Raw genomic sequence first — 12148 nt, 5'->3', positions numbered from 1 at the left:
CGTAGAGGATGCTGGGCGCCCGTCCCAGTGCGGACTATTACTTGCAGTGTTTTCTTGCTGGTAAAATTAGTTTATACACGGGTTGTGTATTTCTTGTTTCAGCTTGTTGCTGGTGTTAATTCATACTAGTATCTGGTTTAAAGTTACTCCGGTTGTACGGTATGTTTGTGGTGTGGGCTGGTATGTTTGTAGCCCTTAGTTTAAACAATAATCTTTTCCTCGAAATGTCCGTCTCTCCTGGGCACAGTTCCTATAACTGGGGTCTGGAGGAGGGGCATAGAGGGAGGAGCCAGTTCACACCCAGATTAAGTCTTAAGTGTGCCCAAGCTCCTGCGGATCCCGTCTATACCCCATGGTCCTTTTGGAGTCCCCAGCATCCTCTACGGACTAGGAGAAAAGGATTTACCGGTAAGTACCAAAATCCTATTTTTTTTTCCTTTTATATACAGCGCATCTGGAAAGTATTCCCAGTGTTTCACTTTTTCCTCATTTTATTATGTTACAGCCTTATTCCAAAATGGAATAAATTAATTTCTCTGACGTCCTAGTGGATGCTGGGAACTCCGTAAGGACCATGGGGAATAGCGGGCTCCGAAGGAGACTGGGCACATCTAAGAGAATTAGGACTACCTGGTGTGCACTGGCTCCTCCCTCTATGCCCCTCCTCCAGACCTCAGTTAGAATTCTGTGCCCGGCCGAGCTGGATGCACACTAGGGGCTCTCCTGAGCTTCTAGAAAAGAAAGTATATTTAGGTTTTTTTATTTTCAGTGAGATCTGCTGGCAACAGACTCACTGCTACGAGGGACTGAGGGGAGAAGAAGCGAACCTACCTGCTTGCAGCTAGCTTGGGCTTCTTAGGCTACTGGACACCATTAGCTCCTGAGGGATCGAACACAGGCCCAGCCTCGGTCGTCCGGTCCCGGAGCTGCGCCGCCGTCCCCCTCGCAGAGCCAGAAGAGAAGTGGAAAAATCGGCGGCTGAAGACTCCTGTATTCATTAAGGTAGCGCACAGCACTGCAGCTGTGCGCCATTGCTCCCTCTACACACCACACACTCCGGTCACTGATGGGAGCAGGGCGCTGGGAAGGGGGGGGCGCCCTGGGCAGCAATTAGAGTACCTTACCATGGCTAAAAGCACATAATACAGTGTATAACACTGTATATGTGCATAATCCCCCGCCATACAATACATATAAAAGCGGAAGAAGTCTGCCGTGAAAGGGGCGGGGCTATCTACCTCAGCACACTGGCGCCATTTTATTCACAGCAACGCTGGAAGACAGCTCCCCAGGCTCTCCCCTGCAGTATCCAGGCATCAAGGGTTAAAAAGAGGGGGGGGGCACAAAATTTAGGCGCAAAAAACTAAAAAAGCTGCTAGGGAGAAATCACTCAGTACAAAAGTGTTACTCCCTGTGATATATAGCGCTGTGGTGTGTGCTGGCATACTCTGTCTCCCTAAAGGACTTTGTGGGGTCCTGTCCTCAGTCAGAGCATTCCCTGTGCGTGTGTCGGTACGGCTGTGTCGACATGATTGATTAGGAAGATTATATGGAGGCGGAGCAGGTGCCGATAAGTGTGATGTCACCCCCTGCGGGGTCGACACCAGAGTGGGTGGATATGTGGAAGGTTTTAACCGACAGTGTCAACTCCTTTACATAAAAGGCTAGATGACGTACAGCAGTGGGACAGCTGGCTTCTCAGCCCGTGCCTGCCCAGGCGTCTCAAAGGCCATCAGGGGCTCAAAAACGCCCACTAACTCAGATGGTAGACACAGATGTCGACACGAGTCTGACTCCAGTGTAGATGACTATGAGAGAAATGTAAAATCCACAAGGGCCATCCGTTGTATGATTACGGCAATGAAAAATGTGTTGCACATTTCTGACATTAACCCAGTTACCACAAAAAAGGGTATTATATATTGGGGAGAAAAAGCATCCAGTGGTTTCCCCCCCCCCATCAGATGAATTGAATAAAGTGTGTGAAGAAGCGTGGTGTTTCCCCGATTAGAAAATAGTGATTTCTAAAAAGTTACTGATGGCGTACCCTTTCCCGCCAAAGGACAGGTTACGTTGGGAGTCGTCCCCTAGGGTGGATAAGGCGCTCACACGCTTGTCAAAAAAGGTGGCACTGCCGTCTCGGGATACGGCCGCCTTAAAGGAGCCTGCTGATAGAAGCAGGAGGCTATCCTGAAGTCTGTATATACACACTCAGGTATTATACTGAGACCTGCAATTGCTTCAGTGTGTAGTGCTGCTGCAGCTTGGTCCGATACCCTGTCAGATAATATTGAGATTAGACAGGGATACTATTTTGCTAACCATAGAGCATTTTAAAGACGTGGTCTTATATATGAGAGATGGTCTTATATATGAGAGATGCACAGAGGGATATCTGCCGGCTGGCATCTAAAATTAATGCAATGTCCATTTCTGCCAGAAGAGTATTATGGACTCGGCAGTGGACATGTGAAGGCACATAGAGGTTTTGCCTTATAAGAGTGAGGAATTGTTTGGGGATGGTCTCGCGGACCTAGTATCCACAGCAACAGCTGGGTTGTCGACATTTTTACATATATAGATATGTATGATAGACATTTTTACCACAGGTTTCCTCACAGCCTAAGAAAGCACCGTATTATCAGGTACAGTCCTTTCGGCCACAAAAAGGCAAGTGGGTCAGAGGCGCTTCCTTTCTGCCCAGAGGCAGGGGAAGAGGGAAAAAGCTGCACCAGACAGCCAGTTCCCTGGAACCAAAATACTCCGCATGACGCTGGGTCTCCACAGGCGGAGCCAGGTGTGGTGGGGGCGCATCTCCGGAACTTCAGCGACCAGTGGGTTCGCTCACAGGTAGATCCCTGGGTTCTACAAGTGGTATCACAGGGATACAAGCTGGAGTTGGAGGCCACTCCCCCTCGCCGTTACCTCAAATCTGCCTTGCCGGCTGCTCCCAAAGAATGGGAGGTAGTACAGCTATTCACAAGCTGTACTTCCAGCAGGTGATAATCAAGGTACCCCCCTCCCTTCAACAGGGGCGGGGTTACTATTCCACGATGTTGTGGTACCGAAACCAGATGGTTCGGTGAGACCCATCCTAAATTTAAAATTCTTGAACACCTTTATATAAGGAAGTTCAAGTTCAAGATGGAATCGCTCAGGGCGGTTATTACAAGCCTGGAAGAGGGTGTCCCCATGTACCCACCTCACCAGGAGTACCTCAGGTTTGTGGTACAGGACTGTCATTACCAATGCCAGACGCTGCCGTTTGGTCTGTCCACGGCACCGAGGGTATTTACCAAGGTAATGGCCAAAATGATGATACTCTTTAGAAAGAAGGGAGTTATAATTATCCCGTACTTGGACGATCTCCTGATAAAGGCGAGGTCCAAGTCAGCGTAGCACTATCTCAGGAAGTGCTGCATCAGCACGGCTGGATCCTGAATATCCCAAAGTCGCAGCTGATTCCCGCGACGCGTCTGCTGTTCCGGGGTATGATTCTGGACACAGAACAGAAGAAGGTTTTTCTCCCGGAGGAGAAGGCCCAGGAAATATCATCTCTAGTCAGGGACCTCCTGCAACCAAAACAGGTGTCTGTGCATCACTGCACGCGAATCCTGGAAAGGATGGTAGCTCTTACAAAGCGTTTCCCTTTGGCAGGTTCCATGCGAGGATCTTCCAGTGGAATCTATTGGACAAGTGGTCCGAATCGCATCTTCAGATGCATGGGTGGATCACCCTGTCACCAAGGGCCAGGGTGTCTCTGCTGTGGTGGCTGCAGAGTGCTCATCTTCGTGAAGGCTGCAGATTCGGCATACAGGACTGGATCCTGGTGACCACGGATGCAAGCCTCCGAGGGTGGGGGGCAGTCACTCAGGGAAAAAAACGTCTAAGGACAAAAACTTCCTTGCATATAAATATTCTGGAACTACAGGTAATTTACAATGCCCTGAGTTAAACGGAATACCTGCTTCAAAAACAACCGGTGCTGATTCAGTCAGACAACATCACGACTGTCGCCCATGTAAATCGACTGGGCGGTACAAGAAGCAGGATAGCAATGGCAGAAGCCAAAAGGATTCTTCGATGGGCGGAGAATCACGTGATAGCACTGTCAGCAGTGTGCATTCCGGGAGTGGAAAACTGGGAAGCAGACTTCCTCAGCAGACACGACTTCCACCCGGGGGAGTGGGGACTTCATCCAGAAGTCTTCAAGCTGATTGTACACCGGTGGGAACGACCACAGGTGGACAGGATGGCGTCCCGCCTCAATAAAAAGCTAAAAAGATATCGCGCCAGGTCAAAGGACCCTCAGGCGATAGCTGTGGACGCTCTAGTGACACCGTGGGTGTACCAGTCGGTTATGTGTTCCCTCCTCTTCCTCTCATACCCAAGGTACTGAGGATGATAAGAAGGAGAAGAGTAAGAACTATAATCATTGTTCCGGATTGGCCAAGAAGAGCTTGGTACCCAGAACTTTGAGAAATAATCTCAGAGGACCCATGGCCTCTGTCGTTCAGACAGGACCTGCTGCAGCAGGGGCCCTCTCTGTTCCAAGACTTACCGCGACTGCGTTTGACAGCATGGCGGTTGAACACCGGATCCTGAAGGAAAAGGGCATTCCGGCGGAAGTCATCCCTACGCTGATTAAAGCTAGGAAGGATGTGACCGCAAAACATTATCACCGCATATGGCGAAAATATGTTGCGTGGTGTGAGGCCAGGAAGGCCCCAAAGGAGGACTTTCAGCTGGGTCGATTTCTGCACTTCCTACAGTCAGGGGTGACTATGGGCCTAAAATTGGGTGCCATTAAGGTCAAGATTTCGGCTCCGTTAATTTTCTTCCAAAAAGAACTGGCTTCACTGCCTGAAGTTCAGACGTTCGTTAAGGGAGTGCTGCATATTCAGCCCCTTTTTGTGCCTCCAGTGGCACCTTGGGATCTCAACGTAGTGTTGGATTTCCTAAAGTCGCATTGGTTTGAGCCACTTAAAACCGTGGAGCTAAAATATCTCACGTGGAAAGTGGTCATGCTGTTGGCTTTGGCTTCGGCCAGGCGTGTATCAGAATTGGCGGCTTTGTCATGTAAAAGCCCTTATCTGATTTTTCATATGGATAGGGCGGAATTGAGGACTCGTTCCCAATTCCTTCCTAAGGTGGTATCGGCTTTTAATTTGAACCAACCTATTGTGGTGCCTGCGGCTACTCGGGACTTGGAGGATTCAAAGTGGCTGGATGTAGTCAAGGCCCTGAAAATCTATTTTCCAGGACAGCTAGAGTCAGGGAAACTGACTAGCTATTGATCCTGTATGCACCCAACAAGCTGGGTGCTCCTGCTTCAAAGCAGACTATTGCTCGCTGGATCTGTAGCACGATTCAGCTTGCACATTCTGCGGCTGGACTGCCGCATCCTAAATCAGTGAGAGCCCATTCCACGAGGAAGGTGGGCTCTTCTTGGGCGGCTGCCTGAGGGGTCTCGGCTTTACAACTTTGCCTAGCAGCAGCTGCTACTTGGTCGGGTTCAAACACATTTGCAAAATTCTACAAGTTTGATACCCTGGCTGAGGAGGACCTTGAGTTTGCTCATTCGGTGCTGCAGGGTCATCAGCACTCTCCCGCCCGTTTGGGAGCTTTGGTATAATCCCCATGGTCCTTACGGAGTTCCCAGCATCCACTAGGACGTCAGAGAAAATAAGAATTTACTCACCGGTAATTCTATTTCTCGTAGTCCGTTGTGGATGCTGGGCGCCCATCCCAAGTGCGGATTGTCTGCAATACCTGTATATAGTTATTGCTTAACTAAAGGGTTATTGTTTGGAGCCATCTAGGGAGGTCCTCGGTTCTTTGTGCGGCGGCGTTCTGGACCCTCCCCGAGGGGACTCACTCGCTATAGCCTCCCTGCGTACACTGGTAGCAGAGTAAAAACTAACATACATTGTGAGGTTTTTACATTATCAGGAAACATTGCCAGTATAAATAACAGTATAAGCTCCGGCGCCATTACAGGGGATGGAGCTTCTTCAGAGCGGGGCCAGCGGCATTTTGGCACATTCCTCTGCCCAGCGCTGCAGCAGCAAGGGCACACAGCTCCTCCAGCACTCTGGGATACACAACAAACTGGTACAGGGGTGTGAAATAGGGGAGGGAGCCACTATTGCACTCTGAGTAGTGTCCTGGATAGGACAAAAATCCGATTTTTACTGTGATATATTTTATTAGCCTGCGGTCTTACTGAGTCTGACAGGCTGGGTGTGCTGTCCCTCTCTCGCTGGGTCTCCTTCTCACATACAGTAAAGGCCAGGCTTGCTGTTATACCGTGTGTGTGTGTGTTGTATAAACATGGTCAAACACCAGTTATGCAGTGTCTGTCACACCAGATTCTCTCACTCAACCACGGGCTCCCTATCATGTGGGCAATGCAGTCAATCCTCCCAAGTTAGTGAAGAGACTGGGGGCAGAGGGTCAAGAGCCATCCTGGCTTGGTGCCATAAAAACTATGATGGCAGACATGTTTTCTCAGGTCTTTGCTAATCAACAGACAACATGACAACTGCAACAAGCTGTTGCAGATCTGGCTACTAAAGCAGATGAAAAACGGGAAGTATTGGGAAGAACCCCCAGCTGTAGACGTCTCAGTCTCACGCCTCTCAAAAAAAGGCGGTGTTCCTGGCTACTTTCAAATATAGGACATGGGGGATAGGAAAATAGAAACCACACTGAAGTCTATTTACACAGTGGCTGGTGTACCACAAAGACCTGTGACAACGGACTGCTGGATGACTCATGCCATCCATGCCTGGGCTACTCAAATTTGAGGGCCTTGCGGGGGATATGCCCCCTCATCAAACATTCAGGACACTGCACGTGTCCTGCGTGACTTCCTCAAGAAAATAAGCACCATCAATGCGAAGACTGCTACCGTGGCCGTGTCTGCGCGCAGGGCATTGAGGCTGCGTCAGATTGCGGACGCAGATTCCAAGCGCAGTGTGGAGTCTATTCCCTTCTCAGGGTAGTGGCTCTTTAGGGTTGAGCTAGATACGTGTGTTTCTAAGGTCACTGCAGGAAAATCCATATTTCTTCCCTCTGGGGCGCCCCGCTTGCTAGGTGTTCCTATCCGGGGCAGTCTAGTCAGTCCTTTCCGACTAACCGGCTCAGATCAAGAGCCAGGGGTGGCACCATAGGTAAGGCAAGAAAACCAGCTACTGCCAGTTCTCAGGAACCAAGCACCAGCTCAGCTTCCACAAAAGACTCCGCATGACTGTGCCCCCCACACGGAGGAGGTCTCGAGGTGGGAGCTCGTCTGCGTCACTTCAGCCGCGTCTGGGAAACCTGCCAGGATACCTGGGTAAAGGACCTAATTTCTCAGGGCTACAAGCTGGTGTTCGACAGTGCTTTTTCCCAACGATTTTTCAAATCAAGCTTACCAGTTTTGGAGGATACACAAGCCACGTTACTACTGGCCATCCAAAAGTTGGTTATTATTCCAGTGCCACTACAACAACAAGGAAAGGGTTATTACTCCAACCTGTTTGTATTACCGAACCGGAAGGCTCTTTAGGTTTGAGCTAGATACGTGTGTTTCTAAGGTCCGGAAGGTTCGGTAAGGCCCATTCTGAATCTTTGGATGACTATCCAACATGCTTATGTGTTGACAGCCTTACTTATTCCACAGTCTCTGAAGGCCCACTCTACAAGATCGGTTGGGTCTTCCTGGGCGGCTGCCTGTGGAGTCTCGGCCTTGCAACTATGCCGAGCTGCTACCTGGTCGGGGAAGAACACCTTTTGTGAAGTTCTACAGATTTGATACCCTGGCCAAAGAGGATTCCCAGTTTGGGCAGGCGGTGTTGCAGACGTTTACGCACATTCCCGCCCATTATGGAAGCTTTGGGATGTCCCCATCGTACAAAGTGAACCCCAGTATCCCTTATGGAGGCTAGAGAAAATGGGATTTTGATACATACCGGTAAATCCCTTTCTCGTAGTCCATAAGGGATACTGGGCACCCGCCTCAGTGCGTTGCCTTATCTGCATGTTCTTGGTTGACGTTTTACCTGTTCAGTTTTGTTGCTGTCGCTGGTTGTTTGTTATGGTGTGCTGGTGTATGAATCTCACCACTCATTGTTATGTTCCTTCTCTGAAGTTATGTCCTGTCTCCTTCGGGCACAGTTTTACCTATACTGGTTGTAGGAGTGGGCATAGAGGAGGAGCCAGCACACCCAGTTGAAGAAATTTAAAGCGCACTATCTCCCTTGGACCCCATCGTACTAAATGAACCCCAGTATCCCTTATGGACTACGAGAAAGGCATTTACTGGTAGGTGTCAAAATCCTGTGTGTTGTGTGTTTTTTTTTTTTTTTTTTTTTTAAATTTGCAAAAATCACAAACTTTTTTTCACATTGTCATCATGGGGTGTTGTGTGTAGAATTTTGAGGGCAAAAATTAGTTTATTCCATTTTGGAATAAGGCTGTAACATAACATAAAATGTGGAAAAGGTGAAGCGCTGTGAATACTTTCCGGATGCACTGTATAGGCTTATTGGAAATTAAACTGTTTTAATAAATGTAAAAGAAAGAAAAGCCATTGGAGTGGTTAGTGACCTTATGTTGACATCTATGATTTATTTTAGGATGGATTTTGCATACCTGCAAGACATACCCATATTGACACTTGATGTGAATGAAGATTTCAAAGATGATATACAGAAGCAAGAGTGTCTAATTGAGAAGGTATGTTACAGCTTTATTTTTATACGTGTCAGATAGGGTGTTTTGTTATGGCAGCTTGTTTCCAATTGTAAGAAAATCAGTCATTATAAAGCAATGTATAATTTGTTGCAGTGATTTAGCAGCTATCCAGTCAGAATGTCGACAGGTTCAACATGTTAACGTTTAACATGTTGACAGTGTCGACTTTAGATATTAGTGTTATTGGTAGGGTTAGGCTTGAATATTTAAAAATGGTATGTTGGCCTTTTTGTCATGTTGACATTTTGATGTCTACATATATACCGCACCCCTTCAGTAGTTGTGGTTCCCCCCCCCTCTTATTTCTTCAATTGCATGGAAGCACACATGAACTAAGCCTCCAGTTCTGCCAGCCGTTATCCATTGGGCATATTTAGCAAGTGAAGCAAATCTGAGTGCTCATTCATATTTAGAAGAAGCTTCTGTAGTTGTTAGAGTATTGCAGGGGCTTTCACAGTGCAGGCTATTTACGGTAACCTACATGGTCCTCCTTTATCTTTGGATGTTGGCACAGGTACACTAGCAATCTTCCCCCCCCTGTTTAGATAAATCAGAGTGAAACTAAATTCTCTTGTTGCAATAAGTCTCGCTGATATATCCAGGTGCTTGTCTTAAATTTACTGTAATTTCTTGTCATTTACATAATTGAGATTAAAACCTGCAAGATCGTCTATACTCTGTCATCACAGGATCTGCATCACCTTAAGTCGTCTTAGTACTAATAAGTAATACATAACTATCTTCCCTGGTTTGTTTTGTTATTAGCCGTGCTTTGCTCCTGCACAATAAATTACTGCCTACATGCTGCTTCTTAACGTATAGAGCAGGGCTGGCCAAACCAGTCCTCGAGATCTACCAACAGTTCACATTTTCCAGACCACCTAGCTGGTGCACAGGTGTAGTCATTACTAATTAAGATGTGCTGCATTCATTCCTAACTGACAATTCTACAGATCTCCAGGAGGCCTGGAAAACATGAACTGTTGGTAGATCTCAAGGACCGGTTTGGCCAGCCCTGGTATAGAGCATATTGATATGTTACAATAACACACACACTCTTAAATTCTATATATGTATATTTTTTTTTATTTTAATACAAACTAACTGAATTCCATTTGTTTGTAGGTCAAAGAATTTGTAAGCACGTTATAAAAGTCTGAAGATCTGGCATGGATTTTTTTTTTTTTTTTAAGAAGCTGTTCTTCATCTGCAAATGAAATGAATTGTAAAATTTATATTTGTGTGTGGGGGGGGGGGGGATTTGTATATATTTTTATGTGGCATAGGTGCTTAGTTGCAGTTTACTCAATTTAATTGAGCCATGATTATATCATGCAGCTGCTGGTCACATGAGATTGCTTATTAAGTAGAGGAACAGACAACTGGGTGATAACTTACCTAAGTGCATACATACATTTTTTTTTTTTTAGCACTCCATGCAGCTCCTCAGTGTTGGCAATGAGTATGTTTGCTATAAAGTATATGTACAAATTTAAATTGAAGATGGTTCTCTGCATATTTGCTTGCGTTAATAATAATAATGATGGATTCCTAGAATAATGTGGAATTTCAACAAGTCATATTGTCATACATAGCCTTAAATACTTTGGTAAATATTGTACATTGTTCATGCACAATTTGTAGGGTAACTGAGCTATTTAGTAAGAAATGTTTACAAACTGTCACTGGACATTTATTTATTTTAATACCATTTTTAATTATTTTATTCCACTATCTGGAGGGGCCAGAGTATAATAACCCATTTGCTCTGGTTGAGTAACCTGTACTTTCCCTAGTTCCTTTGTAGCTTTACATGAGATTACATATTATTGCAAATTATATCATCCACTGACTTCATTTTTATTTTTTTATGAGAATATGGAATATAAACTGAACAAAACACTTACGCTGCTTGCATCTCACACAAATGAAATGCAAGTATAAAGTTTTAAATGACAGTAGATCTGTCGTCCTCCATCCCAAAAAAGTGCAGACCATCCTTGCTAAATGGATTTTAAACTACAGTGACATGCTCCAGCTTTCCTCTTTAAGTACTGTACTACTGAATCTTCTGAAGTTTGTCTAGGAGTTTCCATTCAATATAAAAAAAAAAGACCTGCATATGTTGGATTTCCTGTTTGGTAGCCAGTTTATCAGAATGTTGTAAAATCCACAAAGGATGATTAATGTTGCATAATAATGTCTTGTACAAAAGCAAGATGACTGAAGGGGGGAAATGTACTATAGTGGCATGGATTGTGCTGCTATTGCTCTTCCATTAAGTACATGTAGAATTCAGATATCAACCATGACAGAGCCACTTTCAATTAACAGCCCTCCCATTGAATTGTGACAGACCTCTGTCAATATGGATTGGGGCTACTTCATGACAATACATGTAAAAAAAAAATCACAACTAACTGTACCACAGGGGGAATTGTATACACTAGTACTGTATATGATTGCTATATTTATACGGACAAATTGTCCATTGCGCAGATAGACTTTTATTTTAATCTCTGAATATGCTCTCTTGTTAATGTACACTTTTTAAGCCACAATGTACACAAGGATTTGTATGACATTACAAAAAAAAAATTGTCACATAAGGTTTAAAACCACCTGTTTTGTCTTTTGCATTTGTTTAGCAACAAGAATTTGTACAAGCTTGTGAACTATTTTTGCTAAATAATTTTTTTTTATTTATTGGATAAATTAACATATTAAATATTTCTCATCTATGTGAAATTAGTAGGTAAATTGCATTTGTTTGTGATGGTACTCAGACTTTTTTATTTTTATTGAAGCACAGAGTAATAACATTACACTACCAAGTACATCATTAGCTTTACAGTTAGGCATTCCTTTTAATACAAATTTTGACAAGCAAGTGGTGAAACACTTATCCCTAACAATATTGCGCAAGAACCGGGGAAGAGCTATTCTAATGAATACACTATTAACTGCAGTATGAGACTTTCCCTTGCTAGTAAAATTAAACAGTAAGTAGGTGGGGGACCGGTCATAAGATGTCCTCAAACATTTCCTTTTCTTTTAGATCATTATTTAATGAACTGTCTTTTATTTTGACCAATGCCAAGACATTCACATTCAAGGATTCATTTTGTCAGTACAGTAACAAGTGTGTATGTGTTCGTGTCCAGCAAGACCAGTAGCACTTTTTGGACGACTACTTCGGCCATAGTCCCAGTTTCTCGGAATTTGGAAATTAGGCACTTGACAGTGTTATGTGAAATTGGAGGTCTTTCTGGGTGCAGGTTGTTAAAATCTGCAGCTATGACACTGAGACTTTGTTATCCAGACATCGAAATGACCTCAATTCTCTCCTCTTTTGTCAAAGCAGCTGTGAAGATATCTGGTTCCAAATCACTCAAGCTTGGTGGTAGAT

The 12148-nt window shown here is 45.1% G+C and overlaps 1 protein-coding gene across 2 annotated transcripts in view; it reads left to right on the top strand.

Annotated features, from left to right (window-relative positions):
* DCK (deoxycytidine kinase) overlaps nt 1-11487 on the top strand; it is a 63155-nt gene extending 51668 nt beyond the window's left edge. For both annotated transcript variants that reach the window (XM_063920114.1, XM_063920115.1), the window contains 2 exons: nt 8622-8721; nt 9865-11487. In XM_063920114.1, coding sequence (XP_063776184.1) covers nt 8622-8721; nt 9865-9891 — 127 coding nt within the window. In that variant the 3' untranslated portion in view covers nt 9892-11487. The remainder of the gene's footprint in view (nt 1-8621; nt 8722-9864) is intronic.
* The last annotated feature ends 661 nt before the right edge of the window (nt 11488-12148 follow it).

This window comes from Pseudophryne corroboree, chromosome 1, assembly GCF_028390025.1.
Source record: "Pseudophryne corroboree isolate aPseCor3 chromosome 1, aPseCor3.hap2, whole genome shotgun sequence".
NCBI classification, from domain to species: Eukaryota; Metazoa; Chordata; class Amphibia; order Anura; family Myobatrachidae; genus Pseudophryne; species Pseudophryne corroboree.
This window is presented reverse-complemented; position numbering and strand designations above follow the sequence as displayed.